Source organism: Vicia villosa, unplaced genomic scaffold (assembly GCF_029867415.1).
Source record: "Vicia villosa cultivar HV-30 ecotype Madison, WI unplaced genomic scaffold, Vvil1.0 ctg.001966F_1_1, whole genome shotgun sequence".
Lineage (NCBI taxonomy): Eukaryota > Viridiplantae > Streptophyta > Magnoliopsida > Fabales > Fabaceae > Vicia > Vicia villosa.
In genome coordinates this window covers 245,348-267,375 of record NW_026705794.1, presented here as the reverse complement: position 1 = coordinate 267,375, position 22,028 = coordinate 245,348, and the positions used below count along the sequence as shown (strand labels likewise).

Below are 22,028 nucleotides of genomic sequence, written 5' to 3'. Positions count from 1 at the left end.
CTCTATTTTTTTTCCATAAACAACGAATTAAAATTATTTATACATTTTTTCATATAATATATTTCAGAAAAATACAAATTTAAATTGTTTAAATAAGGGTGAAATATTAACTTTTCTTTATAAAATGTTACTAAGCGAGTAAAAAACCTATTACTTCCTTATCAAAAGTTTTTATTTTGTTTAGAATAGTCAAAAAGGCACATTAAGTGTGTGTTTGATTGTAAAGAAAAAGTGAAAAGAGAGAAATAGATGAGAGAGTATATGAGAAAAGAGAAATAGATAAGAAATAAAGAAGATTTATAAGATTGTTTGTTACAAGAGAAATAGAAGAGAAAGAAGTGAGTAAAATTTTGAAAAGACAAAATTATCCTTGGTATAAAAATATATAAAATATTATATATTTGACTTCATGCAATGGCAAGTATGAAATAACTCAAATAATTGTTTCTCTTTTTCCTTTCTTCTCATTTGTGGGATGATTGGGATGATTAGAAAGAGTAATGGGACCCACACAATTTCATTCTCTCTTCTCTATTCCTCACCAAACCAAACAAGAGAAATGAGTATTCTCTAAGAGCACACTTTTTGAAAGAAAAAAAAAAACATTTATTTTCCTGTTAAGTGTGGGAATATATAATATAAGGAAATATAATTTTATTTATTAATTAAACTTGAAAAGAAGAAAACTTATGAGCTAAATTCCCTATATCTTAGAACATCCAACTTGAGAAAAACTTTGTAAGATAATCTCCTTCTCACATTCTCACAGACGCGCCTTCGTCGTTGGATTAGATGAAGCAGGTGCACTCTGCAAACAATACAAAAATCAATGTCAAACATGCTCTTGCTGATCATTAATCAATGACATGTATATGTGTGCTATGTTCGTAAAATGTCGGTGGTAATCAAATCCCTTCAGAGTTCAGACACATCTTTGTTTTAAGAGATGATTTCATGCACAAAGAGATTAAGAAAATTTTTGACTTACCAAAGGAATGCCTTTTGTTGCTCTTTCTTCCAAAAACCTTGATGGTTTATAAAAGCTACCATATAATTGTGTCCATTTCTTTAGGCTGCTATATATATGCTTAGCCCCAACCAGATCAGCCCAGAAAACAATGCCGCCACTGCCACAAAAAATAGAATGCAAGAGACGCAAGTTAATCATTGAATACTCAATTATTCTAAAGATTGTCCTTAATCGTTAAAAGAAGGGAAGTGGAACCTACCGATAACTTGGGAAGCTCATTCCAAGAATAGATGCAATATCGAGGTCAGATGCTCGGATAACAACTCCTTCTTCTAAAACGCGACAAGCCTCGTTCACTATTGGAAAGAGTACCATCTCCACAATCTCTCGGTCAGAGACAGATACTGGCTGCAAAAGCAACACAACTATGAGTTTTACTTGCGTCGCTGATCAAAACATCGCATCAAAAGACAACAATGTAAGTTTCAATGAAATGTTCATATCGATAGTTTATGACCCTTTTTAAGATAAGCAACTTAACTAACCGTTTATAGTATAAGCGCTTATCATATAAGTGCGTATGCATAAGTTATTGAAATAACCATTCATAAGTTGTTTCAATAACTTCTTCAAAACAGTCTCATAAATGCTTACGCCAGTAAATAAGCAAGCACAAAGTGAAATACGTCAATCCAAATAGTAACTATATGTGACACTACAAAATAGAAGCACCTTTCCATTGGGAGCAATATTGCAAATTCTTTTAGACTCCTCGATGATTGGTAGTACGGAAGGGTCGGGTTTTGGTTTGCTACCCTTTTCATAAATGTAGTATCCTTTCCCATTATTTTTTCCTGATAGGATAAAAGTTATAGCCAAAGACAGAAAGCATTAGTTACTTGCACGACTAATGCCTTCAGCACAAAAAAAAGCAGATTTTTTTGTTTAAAGGGTAATGATCAAGTGTTACCGTTTCGCCCGCTTTTGATCAAAAGATCAACCAGTGGACTTTTGAATGTGCGGTCAGGAAATGCACCAGCAAATTCTTTTCCAACTGCTACAGCAACTCCGTAGCCGGCCAGGTCCTGAAGCCTGCAAGCCATAAAAAGTTTGTTTTATTAAATCTCGAGTGTTTGTATTGAGAGTGTAGGGGAGAGGTTAACATTTCAATTGACAGTGTCATGAAAATACAGAAACAATAAGAGAAGGAAATTACTGGAGAGGACCCATGGGAAGGCCAAAATTGGTTATCAATTTGTCGATTCTGAAAGGATCGACACCTAAGTGGACCAATAAATGGGCACCTTGTGCATATGGGAAGAACGTTCTGTTCACGGCGAAGCCAGTGCAGTTACCGACCACAACAGGAGACTTTTGTATGACTTTACCAACTGCGATCAGATCAAGAATAACTTGAGCAGAAGTTTTATTTGTCCGAACAATCTCCAAAAGAGGCATAATGTGAGCAGGACTGCAAATCAAGAAGCAATATCAGAAAGCATCCATTGACCATTTTCATAAAGAAAAGGAAACAAGAGTAAATAATAACCTGAAAAAATGAGCACCGATAACACGGTCTTGAGAGCTTATCTTTTCACCAATAACGTTGAGGTCAATTGTAGATGTGTTTGAAGCCAAAATGCAATGTGGGGGACATATCTTCTCAAGATCGCTAAATATTTCTTGTTTAAGACTGATTTTTTCAATTACAGCCTGCAAAGAGAGAACATTACTACTAATTAGCTTCTAATAGTATCAACAAAGAAATGTTACATATGTTACTCATTCATATACAAACACAATCACCAAGACACGACACTGAAACTGACACATAGTAACAATTTGAGAAAGTGAAATATTTAAATGATATCACATGTCGCTGTCCGACACCAGACACAGAGTTCAATCTGAAATGTCGGTGCTACGTATCATGAGCCAACAAAAAACGACCTAGAGAAAAAGTGTATAACAAAAATACTTTGCCAATTTTTTTAAACAATTAAAATTCCAATGTTCGATACAGCGCTAACTATTTACCAAGTTAAACAAAAGAGACTTCGGGAAACCAACCTCAATGACCATGTCCACATCTTTAAATTCTGAGTAATCAAGAACACCTTTAAGCAATGAGAGAGCTCCCTCTGCCTTCTGTTGAGTTAGCTTTTTTCTTGTTACCAAGCTACGGATATTTGCTATCATACAAGAGGAAACAAAATCATATTTAACAAGTTGTTATAGAATAAAGTAGTACAAATTAAGGATGAGTCTGGTTTACAAGAATTGAGTATAAATCTAAAGAAAAGAATAAACTTTTTTCGTAAAAACAAGCTATTCACAGCAACTTGACAATAACTTATTTGTAACACTGATCAATTATAAATTAGACTTACTTATCCAATTATTCCTACTATATACACATGACATGAATGAAAATATCACCTTCTATCGTTTTTAATCCCTTCTGAAGATATTCCGAATTGACTTCCTTGAGCACAACTCGAATGTTGCCTAGTATAAGTGCGGTAGCAATGCCAGAACCCATTAGACCTCCCCCAATAACAGCAGCTTTTCTCACATTTCTAGGCTTACGTCCAATATCAGTTACGCCAGGAACCTGCCAAAGGAGAAAGTCAGTGACAATAACAACAACCAAGCCTTATCCCACTGGGATCGGCTACATGGATCAACTTCCGCCATAATGTTCTATTCAGGACCATGCTTCTATCTAAATCGTTAATCTCGAGATCATTCTTAATAACTTTTCTTATACTTTTTCTAGGTCTTCCTCTACCTCTAGTTGTTTGACTCCTCTCCATCTGATCTACTCTCCTTACCACAAAATCTATACGTCTTCTCTCTACCAAACTACCGAAGTTTATTTTCCACCATCTTTTCTGCTATAGACTAGAGTAAACTCACAGGGGTTATTTTATCACATTCATTAGTGAAAATATGAGAAAATTCATTTTAAACACTAATGTACCAAACCATATGGAATTTTGGTTTTTCAGTCATTGGAATGTAACTTGCGCTCAAATACTATGAGTACCGTTATACCTTTGTTAACTGAGAACTAGACAAACAATGTTGTTTTCTTTAACAAATGTTACAACAATAATAACTATGATTATAACAGGTCATATCTAGCATCGCGTACCTTCGATATTGTGTTCCGAGCGAAGAAGACATGAATTAAACCTTTGGCGGTTTCAGACAGGACTAGTTTCTTGAATACTTCAGCTTCCTGCAATTAATTTGATCGTAAGTTATAAGAAATAGGTAGTAAGAAACTTGCAATGCTAAGGTTTAATTACTCTATAGGTCCCTAAACTATTTGAAGATTTTTAAATAAGTCCCTATTGGGAAAACAATCATAAAGAACTAACAATACCTTTAAAACTCCACTGTAACCTCCGTGAAGTATCCCATGTTCAATCACATCTACGCAAGCTTGTTGCTGAGGCAAATGTGGAGCAGTCTTCTTGACACGTTGTCTGGCATTTGCCAACACCTCGCGTGCGTCGGAACCAAGTTTGTCTGTCCTATGAAGTGAACGAACCCAAGGTTTGCGCTTTTCGGCAATTTCGAGAGCCCACAGCCTAGCTACCTTTAGTAACTCCTCAGAAGATACAATAGCATCAATAAGTCCTAGTTTCTGCCCTTCTTCCGACGTGATTGGTTTAGATGTCTGTGAGAAACGCAAGTTTAAAATATGTTTATTGCACCACAAAGGCGAAAAGAAATAACAAAGAAACTCACGTGTATGATAATCGACTGAACATAAATGGTTTACATCTTACCAGCATCATTTCAACTGCTTTAGACGTCCCAACAAGCCTCGGAAGACGCTGTGTACCTTATAAGTGAACAATTTTTGTCAACATTTCAACGAGTGATACAAAAAGATGAAAAGTTTCTTACTCCTAGTCCTAGCCTAGATTACCAAACACACAGCATGCAAATTTTGATTACCTCCGAATCCGGGAATAACACCAAGTGTCAGCTCTGGCAGGCCCAGTTGAGCTCTCGGAGTAGCAACACGTGCATGACATCCCTGTACAATGACAAAGCGTTACATAACAAACAGGTGCTCCCTAAACATTTCCTCCATACAATAACGAAGACACTTGCAGAACAATTCTCATTTGGACGAAAAGCATGCACGCACTCTCAACAGAAAGAAAAAAAAAAACTAACCATGGCCAATTCTAATCCACCTCCAAGAGCAAGTCCCTCTACTGCTGCAACAATAGGCTTCTTCGAATCTATAATTATAAAAAAAAAAATTCAATATTATTAAACAACGACAACGTTGCAACATGCCACAGTCACTCTAAAGGAAACATCAAGGAAAGTTAAAGAATAGTTATAACCTTCAATTGAGTTGACAACTAGCTCCACAGATACATCAGGAACAAGTGTAATATCACCTACCAAGAATAAAAAACAGCACATATCAAGACTCATAATCCATAATTCAGCTAAACTTTGTATCTATCAAGCACAATGTTTCAATAAGCACTTACTATCAGCTATTTCTATAACAGATAAAATAAAGTCAAATTGTTTTCACAAAAGCTGTAACATGTTTTCACAAGCTATCATGGAAAGCTTGTGGGAATAAGCTCAAAACAAAACAACTAATAAACATGTCATAAGCTGTTTCCATAAGCTCTCTCAAACAGTTCCACAAAACTCAAATAAGTGTATGTTTAGCTTTTGGAAGAGGCAAAAACAATTTTAGAAGTGTAGAATTAATTTTGAAATGATTTTGAGGTGTCTACCTCCAGAATTGATTCTGCTTGAAGCTATAATTTTTAGGTTTTGAGTTTAAATATGATTTTTACATTGAAATTTACTGTTCAACTCAATTTTGCATAAAATTATCCAAACATAAATCACTTTTAACCAAAATCAATTTTTTTCCCTTGAGAACCAAACATACCCTTATCCTAATATCCCTTCCAACTTACCAGTTTGGTGAACTTTCTGCATAACACCAATGTCAAACCCACCAGAAAATCTCCCACCTTTACCTGAATTCAAGGAAGGAGAGAATAAAACAATTACAAATTTTCTTACTTTAACAATCAAATCAAATGGTATTGGTGATTCATTCCATCATCATCATGAAAAAATCATGAACATAAACATATGTGTAATGAATCCAAAGAAAAATTACCAGTCAAAACTATAGCTTTTACATCATTCCTCCTTGCCGCTTCATCGAATTTGTATTTCAACGCCCTAATAACTAATCAAATCAAACAACAAAAACATGAAAATTTCACATAGGTAAATCAAGAAGAATTAAAAAAAAAAACTATAATTTACAAAAAAGTGTGAAGAATTGATGAAAGTAAATACTCACTTGGAAGAGCTAAAGCATTAACAGGTGGATTACACATGGTGATGACAGCAACTCCATCATTTCCAACCTCAAAATCAACCTTAACAGATGCCATCTAAGAGATCAAAAGATTGTTGTTTTTTTGGATCAACGGAAAAGAAAAGGAGATGAGTTTATAGAGGCATGGGGAATGAATCAGAGGAAGAAAGTGGAGATAAACAAGAAGACCCGTTTTAGAGATGGTTTCGTGGGGGGTTTCCCAAGTGACTTGGGGAGTGTGAAAATGAATGTTTGACTTACCGACCACATACACATTAATGTGTGAAAAACGACGCTCGAAAAATGATACACATGAAAATCATTGGTTTGATATGAGACAGAGTTTAATGATACTGTAGACATTCAATCAGATTATTTTAAAATATTAAATTATATCAGTAACTAGCAAAATACCCGTGCGTCCGCACGAGTAAATTTATTTGATACTATATAGATTTTATTTAAATATGTATGTAAATTTAAAATGAGTTATTTAATTATAAAATAAATAATAATAATAATATAAATTCAATTTTAACATTTGAAAATAAAAATTTTGTATCTCAAATAAAGATAATTGTTAATTAAAATAAAATATGTAATTTACTGATAGTGGCCCGTGAAAAAAATAGAAATTTTGACATTCGAAAATAAAAATTTGTGTCTAAATTAAAGATAATTGTTAATTAAAATAAAATAAATATTTTGCTCATAGTGACCTATGAAAAAAATAGAAATTTTGACATTTTAAAAATAAGAATTTTATGTCTCAAATAAAGATAATTGTTAATTAAAATAAAATAAGTATTTTGCTGAGAGTGGCCCGTGAGAAAAATAAAAAATTTGTGTCTCAAATAAAGACAATTGTTAGTTAAAATAAAATATGTATTTTGCCAATAGTGATCCGTGAGAAAAATAAAAATTTTGACATTTTAAAATAAGAATTCTCTGTGTCAAATAAAGACAATAAAATTGGTATTTTGCTCTTAGTGACTCGTGAGAAAAAATAAAAATTTTGGCATTTAAAATTTTGTTTTTTAATAATGATAAAATAATTAGGTTTTCGGTTGAGTAAATTTTTATGTGTTGCTATTCATTCAATTTATTTATGCTTGGAAAAATAAAAAGGGAAAGAGAAAATGGAAAGAGAAAAATTAAAATGAAAGTGAAAAAGTGTATAAAATTAAGTGAAAGAGTGAGAAGTGGAGTCAAAAAATAAAAGTTGAAAAAGTATCAAATAAGAAATTGACACTTGGTAGCATTTGAATGAAAAGTAAGGTGAATTAATTGAGTGATTATGTTTTTACTATTTTAGCCTTTTGTAAGTGTAAAAATTTTAAAGTGAAAGGGTATTATTGGTAGTTTGCAAGCATATTATTTTAATGGATAGATAGTTGATTAAAAATTTATAGACTGATTTAATAAAATATATGGTTGTCATTGGTTGACAGTATAAAATAAGGGTCAGTCCAAATCCCCTTTTTTAATAGTACTTATCCTAAATATAGTCCTTGTAAAAGAATAATTCAAGTTTTTTCCATTGATAATGGTTAAATAGTTTCTATTGTATTTTTATCTATTACATACTCCAAACTATTCTAATCAAAATTTATAAGCAAATCAAAATTTAATAATCACATTTATGTTTTTATAAGCAAATCAAAATTTAATAATCACATTTATTTCATAACTAATTAATGTTTAATTTTATCCATATCCATACATCATCATAAATAGAAAAAAATTAGGTGAATACTCTGGTATCGTTGAATTTAATTGAGTATCAAGATTTTCATCCAATCAAATAAGATTATTAATGTCATTTTTTAAATTATTTTATTTTAAAATAGATCAAATTTTTTAATTAATTTGCAAAGATACTAGTACCCAACTATTTGTTTTATCAAAAAATTATTTGTATTTAGTTACCAATATTATTTATCATTTAATAGGAATAAAAATGTATTAATTATCAAATAATTAAAAATGTATTAATTATAAAAATGTTCGACAAGGAATATTGGAAGTATAGATGCAAATTTAAACTTCAAACAAATTACCGAGACAGAGAAGGAGGAACTTGTCAAAGAATTCACAAAAGAAGAAATACGGCGAGCTGTGTGGGATTGCGACAGTTCAAAAAGCCCAGGTCCTGATGGTGTGAACTTAGGCTTTGTTAAGGAATTTTGGATCAAGATCTTTATTAGAGTTTTGGAAGATTTCCATAGACATGGGAGGATGGTTAGAGGGGCAAACTCTTCTTTCATCGTGTTAATCCCGAAGAAGCGAAACCCTTCAAAATTGGACGACTTTAGGCCTATTTCTCTGATCGGGGTGTATATACAAGGTAATTGCTACGGTTCTAGCAAACAAATTGAGAAAAGTGATGGGATCAATCATATTAGATACTCAAATTGCCTTCATAACGGGGAGACAAATTCAGGATAGTATATTAATCGCAAATGAAGTTGTGGACGAAGCAAGACGAAAGAAAAAAGAAGCGATTCTGTTTAAGGTGGATTTTGAAAAGGCATACGACTCTGTTGATTGGAATTTTTTAGAAGTCGTGATGGTTAGAATGGGCTTCCACGAGAGATGGAGGAGGTGGGTTTCAGAATGCCTAAAAACCTCAATGATTTCAGTGTTGGTAAACGAAAGCCGACAAAAGAATTCAAGGCAGGGAGAGGATTAAGGCAAGGAGACCCTTTATCCCTGTTCTTATTCCTATTGGTTGCAGAAGGCTTTAACCTTCTCATGAGCAGAGCAGTCGAGCATGGAAATTATTCAGGTTTCAAATTTGAAAAAGGAAAGGAAAGTATTACACACCTCTAGTATGCTGACGACACACTAATTATTGGAGGAAAGAAATGGGGAGAAATTAGAAGCATAAAGGCAAACCTGTTACTATTTGAATTGATGTTGGGGCTGAAAGTCAACTCTCAGAAAAGCTGTGTTTTTGGAGTTAACGTCTGCCCGTATTGGCTTCGAGAAGAAGCGAAAGCCTTAAACTATAAGGTGGGCTCGTTACCATTTGTATACTTGGGGATTCCCATTGGATCCAATCCAAGATCGAAGAAGACTTGGCAACCGGTGCTGAAGGTTGTGAGCTCAAGACTGTCCAGCTGGAAGCACAAACACCTTTCGATCGGAGGTAGAGAGGTAATGTTAAAATTTGTCTTATCATCCATCCCAATTTATTTCTTATCCATCTTCAAAGCTCCTTCAGGTATCCTCGCTGAACTTGAATCTTTATTTAAACACTTTCTTCGGGGGCAGTGAAGAGCTGAGAAAAGTTAGTTGGGTCAAATGGGATAAAGTTTGTAGACCATTAGAGGAGGGTGGGGTGGGCATAAAGAATTTGAGAGTTTTCAACTTAGCATTACTAGGCGTGTGGGTGTAGAAAATTAGGAAAGAAAGAACGGGGTTATGGTATAAAATTCTGAATGATAGATACGGTGGAAATGGCAGAGTCAATAGAATGAGCTACACCAATAACTCGTTATGGTGGAGGGATATTTGTCTCATAGATATAGGAGACCGTAAACAGTCAGAAGTATATTCAGTGAAGGAAATGTATAAGTTGCTGAGAGCGGAAGATAGGATAGTGTTGTCTAGGTTCTGGTTCGTCGTGTGGCATAAATGAGTACCCTCAAAAGTATCATGCCTAGTGTGAAGGCTATTTCATAATAGACTCCTAACTAGAGACAACCTACTAAGAAGAGGCATTATAAATCAGGATAACCACCAGTGTGTAGGTGGTTGTAGTCAGGACGAATCGGCCTCACATTTGTTCTTTAAGTATCCTTATTTTGCATGTGTATGGGACTATGTCATGAGGTGGTTTAGGCTGCTGGTGGTGCTCCCTAAAGACTGCTAGGATCACTTTGAGCAGTTTGAAGCTATTCTGGATGGAGGCAGTAGAGCTGTTACAAGAGTCAAAGTAATATGGTTCGCTTGCATTTGGAGTATCTGGAAAGCTCGCAACAATATAATCTTCAAGAACAATGCCACATCTGCTGAGCAATTATTTGAAGATATTCAAAGACTTTTCTGGAATTGGTTGAGTATCAAACACAAAGAAGCAATTTGCAATCAATCCTAATGGTTCTTGAACCCAAGAATCATTCTTGGATAGGCCTCTAGCCTTTTTTTTCCAAGTGCATATTTGTTGCTGAGGCGCTTCAGCTGCATCGTTCTTCTCATTCTCGGCGGTGTTGCTGTTCAAGCATTCTTTCTGTCTCTACTTATGTCAATCCCCAAGCTAGGATAGAATTTCTTGGTTGCAGTTAATGACTTCGCGCGCGTTTATTTTGCAATTTGATTGTTCCGTCGTCAAGTTATTTTCCGATTGAGGATACTTTCCGCAGCGATATCTTTCACTAGATTCTGGGGTGTTGGTGTTGTTTCTCTGCCCCCACAGCAAATTAATATCTGGTCTGAGGCCATTTACCTTGCCATATCATGGAACCTCAGTTCGGTTTTCTATTATTTGTATTGTTTGGGGGGTTTCTGCCTTAAGGGTGATATAGTGGACTGGCATTGAATTATAGTGGGGGTGGATATGTATAATTTGGTTCTCTTTTTCCCTTGGATTTCAGACACTGTTTGTAATGTTTTCTACAGCATACCTTATGCTGATTTTTTTAATAAATTTTGCCTCTCCAAAAAAAAAATTACATAACTTTTTATAAGATTGAAAACATATTTTAGTCACTCACAAAAATTACATAATTTAAATTAATTTTTTTTTAAATTATTTTTTAAATATCATTGTGGCTTTGCATATTTTAATTTCGAATAATTTTAAATTTTAATTATTTCATTTTATGTTTCAATAATTTTAATCTTTAATCTTAGGCTTTGAACCCCTGTCTCCAAAGTTGTTGGGCAAAATAGATAACCACCTGACTATTATGCCTTATAATTTTATGATTTACATAATAAATATATATTTATTAGACTAACTTATTTTTTTTGAAATATTGCTAATAAATTAGCATTAAAATGTATTTAGATTTAATTATTAAATTCACACACATAAAATCATGGAAATATATTCAAATAAATTAATTTAATATAATATTAATTAAACATGTGAATTTTATACATATAAATATAACAAATTAATAAATAGGGAGCTTCTATGGTAAAATTGTAAAAATTACAGTTTTGAAAAAATCATTCGGGGACCGATCCAGTGTTACATGAGGATGTGCAATTCTTATTCTTTGGATTAATCTAACGGTGGATTTATTAGTATAGTAAAAAAATTCTTAATCATCATTTTCAACCTTTAGTGGGATCAGTTCGACTCGATTTCTGACCCGCAATCATCGTCTTGACCTTTACTTAAACCTTGGCAAGATTAGTGTCTTCATCATCTCCAATTACATCTCATGAACAAAAAATTAAAAAATGATCAAATCAACGAATTAACTCGCAAATTATATACCGTTGGAACTAAAATTTCACCACAATTTCAAATATGTATTCAAAATTGCATAACAAGCCGTGAATTTGATAAATCGAAGCAAAAAAGTGATGTGAAAATATAACACAAATACCCTTGATCCGGCTTGGTTCAGAGGTTTTCTGAAAAACTAATTATAAAATCGTGCTCATGGTGAAATTTCGCTTCAAATGATGTATTCATTTGTTTGAAATAGCTAAGAATCGTGATTTTGTCATTTTTGTGTTCTAGAGTTCATGCGAGTTCTTCAAAAAAATCACAAAATCAAAGAATAATTTCACCATTTATAAACAGCTGGAACTGGAATTTCCCCATGATTCCAAATATGTATTCAAAATTGCAAAACAAGACATGAATTTGACAAATCGAGGCAAAAAAGGGGTGTGAAACTCGAACACAAACACGCTTGATCCGACTTGGTTAAGAGGTTTTATGAAAAACTAATTATAGAATCGTTCTCCTAGTGAAATTCCGCTTCAAATGATGTTTTCATTTGCTTTAAATAGTTAAGAATCATGATTTTGCCATTTTTGTGTTCTTGAGTTCATGTTCATGATAGAAATTTATTTGTTTTGTGCATCATGCCTATATCATTGGTGGCAAGCACTATGTCACCAATATACAAGAACACGAAAATATACTTGTTCCCACTAGATTTATGATACACACAATCTTAAGCTAGATTCACATCAAAACCAAATGACATAATTACTTCATGAAACTTGTGGTACCACTGACGAGACGCCTATTTTAGTCAATTTACAAACCATATTCTTCGAGTATCCCGACACAGAGTTTTCTGGTTGGACCATATAGATCGTTTCATCAACATTACCATTAAGGAATATTGTCTTGATTGACATCCATTTGATGGAGTTATATATTGAAGGATAGAAAAACACTTAGAAAGGGGGGGTTTGAATAAGTGTAGCTTTAAAAACTTGACAGATAAAAATAAATTGCACAGTTATTTTTATCCTGGTTCGTTGTTAACTAAACTACTCCAGTCCACCCCCGCAGAGATGATTTACCTCAACTGAGGATTTAATCCACTAATCGCACGGATTACAATGGTTCTCCACTTAGTCAGCAACTAAGTCTTCCAGAGTCTTCTGATCACACACTGATCACTCCAGGAACAACTGCTTAGATACCCTCTAAGACTTTTCTAGAGTATACTGATCCACACGATCACTCTAGTTACAACCTGCTTAGATAACCTCTAAGACTTCCTAGAGTATTCTGATCCACACGATCACTCTAGTTCCTTACAACTCAATGTAATCAATTCTAAGAGTATTACAAATGCTTCTTAAAAGCGATAATCACAAACTGTGATATTTCTCTTAACGTTTAAGCTTAATCTCACTAATATATTACAACAGCAATGTAGTGAGCTTTGATGAAGATGAAGATTCTGAGCTTTGATTTTGAACAGAGTTTCAGCAAGTTAATATGAGTTGTTTTGGTGCAAAATCGTTAACCTTGCTTCTCATCAGAACTTCATATTTATAGGCGTTGGAGAAGATGACCGTTGAGTGCATTTAATGCTTTGCGTGTTCCGTACAGCATCGCATTTAATGTTATACGCTTTTGTCAACTACCTCGAGCCTTGTTCACGCTGTGTCTACTGACGTAGCCTTTAGTAGCTTTTAACGTTCCTTTTGTCAGTCAGCGTAGCTTGCCACTTGTACTTCCTTCTGATCTGATGTTTGTGAATAAACGTTTGAATATCATCAGAGTCAAACAGCTTGGTGCATAGCATCTTCTGATCTTCTGACCTTGAAGTGCTTCTGAGCGTGATACCATCAGAACTTCAGTGCTTCTGTTCTCTTGTTCTTCTGATGCTTCCATAGACCCATGTTCTGATTCTGCTTCGACCATCTTCTGATGTCTTGCCAGACCATGTTCTGATGTTGCATGCTGAACCCTTGAGACAAAGCTTCTGAGCGCTGAATTATGCGTACTCTTTATATATTTCCTGAAAAGGAAATTGCATTGGATTAGAGTACCATATTATCTTAAGCAAAATTCATATTATTGTTATCATCAAAACTAAGATAATTGATCAGAACAAATCTTGTTCTAACAATCTCCCCCTTTTTGATGATGACAAAAACATATATAAATGATATGAATTTGCGATCAGAAAGAACAGACGGCAAAAGACAAATTACACAGCTATAGCATAAGCATATGAATATGTCTCCCCCTGAGATTAACAATCTCCCCCTGAGATAAATAATCTCCCCCTGAAATAAATACTCGAAGAACTTTAATAAAAGACTTCCCTGATTATTTCGGTAGAGACGATCATATAAGCTTCTGTCTTCAGAGAATTCATAGCTTCTGACTTCTGCTTCCATTGGACAGCTTCAGAACTAGAATTTCCTTAGATCCCTAGAACACTCACAGCTTCTGATTCCTGCTTCCATCTAGAACAGCTTCAGAACTTGAATTTCTTTGATCTTCTGAACATTCACAGCTTCTGACTTCTGCTTCCATCTAGGACAGCTTCAGAACTTGAATTTCTTTGATCTTCTGAACATTCACAGCTTCTGATTTCTGCTTCCATTTAGGACAGCTTCAGAACTTGAGTTTTCTGGATCTTTAGAACATTCGCAGCTTCTGATTTCTGCTTCCCTCGGATAGCTTCAGAGCTTTGAATTTCTACCAACATCACTTCATGCTAGATTTGTATCAGAACATTGTTGAATGTACCAGAGCATCATCAGAGCATCTCTACATCCTGAAATGTTACAGAACAAAAACTAAATGACAAAAGTCAGCATGAACGAGTTAGAACATAAAATATATATTCGAACACATTATATGTATCAGAGCCATATAGGCTAAAATAATGTATCAGAGCAAATAGAATTTTGTCAGATCAAATAGACAAATATGGATCAAATTCTATTATCAGTGCTTCTGATTCATTCTTCTTTCGTGCTTCTGATTTCTGAAGCTTGATAGCACTCAGCTTGCTTCAGTTTCCATGGTTTTGCTTCTTGTGTTTGCTTTGAAGATTCTCTTTACTTCTTTATACCTGCAAAACACTTTAAACCATATAGAACTTGCAGTTCTTGTTAGTGAATGTGTGGGAGCTTTACCCAGCAACTGATAGATTAATCAAATCATTTATCATTTATCTTCTCCCCCTTTTTGTCATAACATCAAAAAGAATATTTCAAAAGATTCAGATGAATAAAACGACAAATAAAATCACTGGAATGAAAAACAAGAAACACTTTTCATTGATAATCAAACGATATTACATGAGAAGATGTTTAACAAGCAGATGCAACAAGGAAAGAAAACTTCTAAGACCAAAACCTAGGACCCTAGCTAAGACAAAATCTGTGCCAGCATGTCATGAAGGAGTGAGACGCATCATTGACTGCTTCTTGGGCTTCCAGGCGAGGGGTCGGGGAGACTTGGTTCTGATGCAGATCTTCCACAATCTTTATCAGAGACAGCATTCTCAGCAGGTGAAGATGAGGAGATTTCTTTGGAATGGGTTGAGGGAGAGGAAAGGTTAGATGAGGAGGAAGTTGAGTCTTGAAGGTAGAAAGATGAGGAAGAAGATGGAGATGATGGAGGGCTTTCACCAGGGGGTTGAAACACACGTCTAGAATAGTTTCCAGATAACATTGCTTCGAATGGATTCACCTTGAGAGGATCATAGGTGATTTTTATCTTTTTGGGTTTGGAAGGAGATGTTTCAACAGCTTTTCTCTTGTTGTTTTGATCTTTTCCATGGTTTCCTGGGCTTGATGAAGAGTTCATGATGGATTTGCAGATAATGAACAACTAGGGTTTGATATGAATGCAAAAAGATAGAGTGAATAGAGAAAATATGAGAGGGAAGGAGAAGTGTTTGAAGAATATAAAGAAAAACTGAAAGAGAGTAAATGATGAAAAGCATTTAATGTTACGTGACGTGAGGAGAGATAATAAAGACGAATGAGGTGACTAGCACAGTTACCTATGGTCGGCGTCCCTTCAACTGCACGCGCACTTATCCATGAACAGTAACGACAGGTTTACCATCCCGAGATAAAACGTTACAGCTGTTTTGCTTTAAAAGAGGTTCTGAATCAACTTAGACAATGAAACGTTAGTAATAACCGAATCATAATTTCTAAGAGATTTCAATCAGAACTTCTGATATAAAAAGAAATCCACATTCATTTCAGAAGATACTCATACGTAAGAACTTCTCATCTTCTCATTCTGGGCATAAATCCATACTGATGTTCTTCAGAATGAACTTAAACCTATCTTCAGCCAGGGGTTTTGTAAAGATATCAGCCCATTGATGGTCTGTATCAACAAAGTTTAAAGATATAACACCCTTCTGAACATAGTCCCTTATGAAATGATGTTTAATCTCAATATGTTTAGCTTTTGAATGAAGAATAGGATTCTTAGATAAACATATAGCAGAAGTATTATCACAGAATATAGGAATGTTACTCTCAAATATCTGATAATCTTCCAGCTGACTCTTCATCCAGAGCATCTGTGTACTGCAACCAGCAGCAGCGACATATTCTGCTTCTGTCGTTGATAGAGCAATAGTTGCTTGCTTCTTGCTATACCAGGAGATCAAATGACTTCCAAGAAATTGGCAACTTCCTGAAGTACTCTTTCTTTCAATTCTGTCTCCAGCATAGTCAGCATCGCAGAATCCTACTAAGTTGTATTCTTTAGATTTTCTGTAAACTAAGCCAACATTAGTAGTACCTTTCAGATACCTTAGAATTCTCTTAACAGCAGTTAAATGAGATTCTCTAGGATCTGATTGGAATCTAGCACACAAACAAACACTGAACAGAATGTCAGGTCTAGAAGCAGTCAGATATAGAAGAGATCCAATCATACCTCTGTATAACTTCTGATCTACCTTCTTACTTACCTCATCCTTACCTAGGATGCATGTTGGATGCATAGGAGTTTTGGCTTCTTTGCAGTCTAGAAGATTAAACTTCTTCAGAAGTTCCTTCACATACTTGGTTTGGTGAACATACGTTCCTTCTGATGTTTGATTTATTTGTATTCCAAGGAAATACTTGAGTTCTCCCATCATGCTCATTTCAAACTCAGCCTGCATAGACCCAGCAAACTCCTTTCCAAGTGTAGCATTAGATGTTCCAAAAATAATATCATCTACATATATTTGACAAATTAAAATATCCCTTTTAAAGGTTTTACAAAAGAGAGTAGTGTCCACTTTTCCTCTAGTGAAACCATTATCCAGAAGGAAAGAACTTAAGCGTTCATACCAAGCTCTGGGAGCTTGTTTCAATCCATATAACGATTTCTTTAATTTAAAAACATGATTAGGAGACATAGAGTCTTCAAAACCAGGAGGTTGATGGACATAAACTTCTTCATCTATATAACCATTTAAGAAGGCACTCTTAACATCCATTTGATAGAGAGTGATGTTATGTTGAGTGGCAAATGAAATTAATAGACGAATAGATTCTAACCTGGCCACTGGTGCAAAGGTTTCTGTATAGTCAATCCCTTCTTGCTGACTATAACCCTGAGCCACCAGTCTGGCTTTGTTCCTTACCACTTCACCTTTCTCACTGAGCTTGTTTCTGAAGACCCATTTTGTACCGATTATATTGAATCCATCTGGTCTAGGAACAAGATCCCAAACATCATTCCTTGTAAACTGATTCAGTTCTTCTTGCATAGCAATTATCCAGTCTGGATCTTCTAGAGCATGATCAACAGAAGTTGGCTCGATCAAAGATACAAGACCTAATTGACAGTCTGCATTGTTCTTAAGGAATGCTCTTGTTCTGATTTGATCATCCTTCTTTCCAAGAATGACATCTTCTGAATGACCAGAGATGAGTCTGGATGATCTTCTGACAGATGGTTCTTCAGAAATGCTTAGATTCTCCAGAGAAGTTGATACTTGATCTTCAGATTCTTTGCTTTTGAGAAGCTCTGCTTCTGATGCGTTGCTTCTTGGCTCAACAACTTCTGATATATCAATATCCCAATCTGCAAAATTATCAAACTGCTTTGGTTTTTCAGAACCAAGCTTATCATCAAACCTGATATTGATTGATTCTTCTACAATCAATGTTTCAGTATTGTATACTCTGTAGCCTTTTGAGCGTTCAGAATATCCAAGAAGGAAACATTTTTGTGCTTTGGAATCAAACTTACCAAGATGATCTTTAGTGTTCAGAATAAAGCATACACATCCAAAAGGATGGAAATATGAAATGTTGGGCTTTCTATTCTTCCACAATTCATAAGGAGTCTTATTTAGAATAGGTCTGATAGAGATTCTATTCTGAATATAGCATGCAGTGTTTATTGCTTCTGCCCAGAAATGCTTAGCCATATTGGTTTCATTGATCATGGTTCTGGCCATTTCTTGCAGAGTCCTATTCTTTCGTTCTACAACTCCATTTTGCTGTGGAGTTCTAGGACAAGAGAAATCATGGGCAATACCATTTTCTTTGAAGAATTCTTCAAAGGATCTGTTCTCAAATTCACCACCATGATCACTTCTGACCTTTATGATTTTACACTCTTTTTCAGATTGAATCTGAATGCAGAAATCAAAGAACACTGAATGAGACTCATCCTTGTGTTTCAAGAATTTTACCCATGTCCAGCGGCTATAATCATCTACGATGACTAATCCATATTTCTTCCCTCTGACAGATGCTGTTTTGACTGGGCCAAACAGATCAATGTGCAAGAGTTCTAATGGCCTTGAGGTAGAAACAACATTCTTGGACTTGAATGCAGGTTTGGAGAACTTGCCCTTCTGACATGCTTCACATAGAGCATCCGATTTGAATTTCAGATTAGGGAGTCCTCTGACCAGATTCAGTTTGTTAATCTGAGAAATCTTTCTCAAACTAGCATGACCTAATCTTCTGTGCCAGACCCACTGCTCTTCAGAAACAGACATAAGACAAGTCACCTTCTGACTCATAAGATCTTGTCTTATAAATGTTGTTCTTCCTCTTGCCTGTAAATAGGATTGAGCCATCCTTCTGATTTACAGCCTTGCAAGACTCTTGATTAAAGATTATATCATAACCATTGTCACTCAATTGACTGATAGATAAGAGGTTATGTGTTAAACCTTCTACAAGAAGTACATTAGAAATGGAAGGAGAGTTACCAGACTTTATAGTTCCAGAGCCAATTATCTTGCCCTTCTGATCTCCTCCAAACTTGACTTCTCCTTCAGACTTAAGCACCAGGTCTTGGAACATAGACCTTCTTCCTGTCATGTGTCGTGAGCATCCAGAGTCCAGGTACCATGACATGTTGTGCTTTGTCCTTTTTGCAGTCAAGGATATCTGCAATAGGAATAATCTTATCCTTAGGTACCCACATTTTCTTGGGTCCTTTCTTGTTAGATTTTCTCAAGTTCTGATTGAACTTGGGTTTAACATTGTAAGCAATAGGAGGAACAGCATGATAATTTTTAATGTGAGTTTCATGATATTTCCTAGGTTGTGTCACATGCCTTTTGGTGTGTGTTATGTGAAAACTTTGAGCATGTGAAGTGTGCCTAATATCATGGGAGTGGCCATACTTGAACTGATCATACAATGGCTTGTATGTGAATTTCATTTCATCAACAGGTTCAAGTTTGTATGGGGTTTCACCCTCAAAACCAATGCCGACTCTTTTGTTTCCAGACACAGCATATATCATAGAAGCTAGCTGACTTCTGCCAATACTTCTAGATAAGAACTTCCTGAAACTTAAATCATATTCTTTCAGAATATGGTTTAGACTAGGAGTGGATTTTTCTGAATCAGAAGGAGATCCAACATTATTGGATAATTTTAAAAGTTTTTCTTTTAATTCAGAATTCTCCAACTCAAGCTTCTTTGTTTCAAATTCAAATAGCTTTTTCAGCTTTTTGTATTTGAGACTAATCTGAGACTTGAGTTCCAGAAGTTCAGTTAGACCGGAAACTAACTCATCTCTAGTAAGTTCAGAAAATACCTCTTCAGAATCTGATTCTGATGTAGATTCTGATCCGTCATCTTCTGTCGCCATCAGCGCACAATTAGCCTGCTCATCTTCAGAGTCTGAATCATCTTCTGACTCATCCCAGGTTGCCATAAGACCTTTCTTCTTATGAAACTTCTTCTTGGGATTTTCCTTCTGAAGTTTTGGACATTCATTCTTGAAGTGTCCAGGCTCATTGCATTCATAGCACATGACCTTCTTCTTGTCAAATCTTCTGTCATCAGAAGATTCTCCACGTTCAAATTTCTTTGAACTTCTGAAGCCTCTGAACTTCCTTTGCTTGGTCTTCCAGAGTTGATTTAGCCTTCTGGAGATCAAAGACAGTTCATCTTCTTCTTCAGATTCTGATTCTTCAGGATCTTCTTCTCTAGCCTGAAAAGCGTTAGTGCATTTCTTGATATTGGATTTTAATGCAATAGACTTACCTTTCTTTTGAGGCTCATTTGCGTCCAGCTCTATTTCATGACTTCTCAAGGCACTGATAAGCTCTTCCAGAGAAACTTCATTCAGATTCTTTGCAATCTTGAATGCAGTCACCATAGGACCCCATCTTCTGGGTAAGCTTCTGATGATCTTCTTTACGTGATCAGCCTTGGTGTATCCCTTGTCAAGAACTCTCAATCCAGCAGTAAGAGTTTGAAATCTTGAAAACATCTTTTCAATGTCTTCATCATCCTCCATCTTGAAGGCTTCATACTTCTGGATTAAAGCTAGAGCTTTAGTCTCCTTGACTTGAGCATTTCCTTCATGAGTCATTTTCAAGGACTCATATATGTCATAGGCCGTTTCCCTGTTAGATATCTTCTCAAACTCAGCATGAGAGATAGCATTCAGCAAAACAGTTCTGCATTTATGATGATTCCTGAAAAGCTTCTTCTGATCATCATTCATTTCTTGCCTTCTCAGCTTTACGCCTCTGGCATTTACTGGATGTTTGTAACCATCCATCAGAAGATCCCATAGATCACCATCTAGACCAAGAAAGTAACTTTCCAGTTTATCTTTCCAGTATTCAAAGTTTTCACCATCAAATACCGGCGGTCTAGTATAACCATTGTTACCGTTGTATTGCTCAGCAGAGCCAGATGTAGATGCAGGTGTAGACTTTTCACTTTCATCAACCATCTTTTACTGAAGCGTTTTTCTCTTCCTGAATCTTTTCTAAACACGGTTAAGTGCTTGCACCTTAGAACCGGCGCTCTGATGCCAATTGAAGGATAGAAAAACACTTAGAAAGGGGGGGTTTGAATAAGTGTAGCTTTAAAAACTTGACAGATAAAAATAAATTGCACAGTTATTTTTATCCTGGTTCGTTGTTAACTAAACTACTCCAGTCCACCCCCGCAGAGATGATTTACCTCAACTGAGGATTTAATCCACTAATCGCACGGATTACAATGGTTCTCCACTTAGTCAGCAACTAAGTCTTCCAGAGTCTTCTGATCACACACTGATCACTCCAGGAACAACTGCTTAGATACCCTCTAAGACTTTTCTAGAGTATACTGATCCACACGATCACTCTAGTTACAACCTGCTTAGATAACCTCTAAGACTTCCTAGAGTATTCTGATCCACACGATCACTCTAGTTCCTTACAACTTAATGTAATCAATTCTAAGAGTATTACAAATGCTTCTTAAAAGCGATAATCACAAACTGTGATATTTCTCTTAACGTTTAAGCTTAATCTCACTAATATATTACAACAGCAATGTAGTGAGCTTTGATGAAGATGAAGATTCTGAGCTTTGATTTTGAACAGAGTTTCAGCAAGTTAATATGAGTTGTTTTGGTGCAAAATCGTTAACCTTGCTTCTCATCAGAACTTCATATTTATAGGCGTTGGAGAAGATGACCGTTGAGTGCATTTAATGCTTTGCGTGTTCCGTACAGCATCGCATTTAATGTTATACGCTTTTGTCAACTACCTCGAGCCTTGTTCACGCTGTGTCTACTGACGTAGCCTTTAGTAGCTTTTAACGTTCCTTTTGTCAGTCAGCGTAGCTTGCCACTTGTACTTCCTTCTGATCTGATGTTTGTGAATAAAACGTTTGAATATCATCAGAGTCAAACAGCTTGGTGCATAGCATCTTCTGATCTTCTGACCTTGAAGTGCTTCTGAGCGTGATACCATCAGAACTTCAGTGCTTCTGTTCTCT

At 35.3% G+C, this 22,028-nt stretch overlaps 1 protein-coding gene across 1 annotated transcript; it reads right to left on the bottom strand.

Annotated features, from left to right (window-relative positions):
- Positions 1-617: 617 nt before the first annotated feature.
- LOC131637337 (peroxisomal fatty acid beta-oxidation multifunctional protein AIM1-like) lies at positions 618-6,651 on the bottom strand. The gene is made up of 18 exons (XM_058907938.1): positions 6,342-6,651; positions 6,153-6,224; positions 5,944-6,006; positions 5,344-5,400; positions 5,168-5,235; positions 4,943-5,024; positions 4,771-4,826; positions 4,362-4,658; positions 4,128-4,214; positions 3,410-3,584; positions 3,041-3,162; positions 2,520-2,683; positions 2,187-2,441; positions 1,941-2,062; positions 1,703-1,824; positions 1,230-1,378; positions 989-1,127; positions 618-808 (listed from the first exon to the last, which is right to left on the bottom strand). The coding sequence occupies exons 1-18, from the start codon at positions 6,433-6,435 to the stop codon at positions 764-766; spliced, it is 2,169 nt and encodes a 722-aa protein (XP_058763921.1). The 5' UTR covers positions 6,436-6,651; the 3' UTR covers positions 618-763.
- Between the last annotated feature and the right edge of the window lie 15,377 nt (positions 6,652-22,028).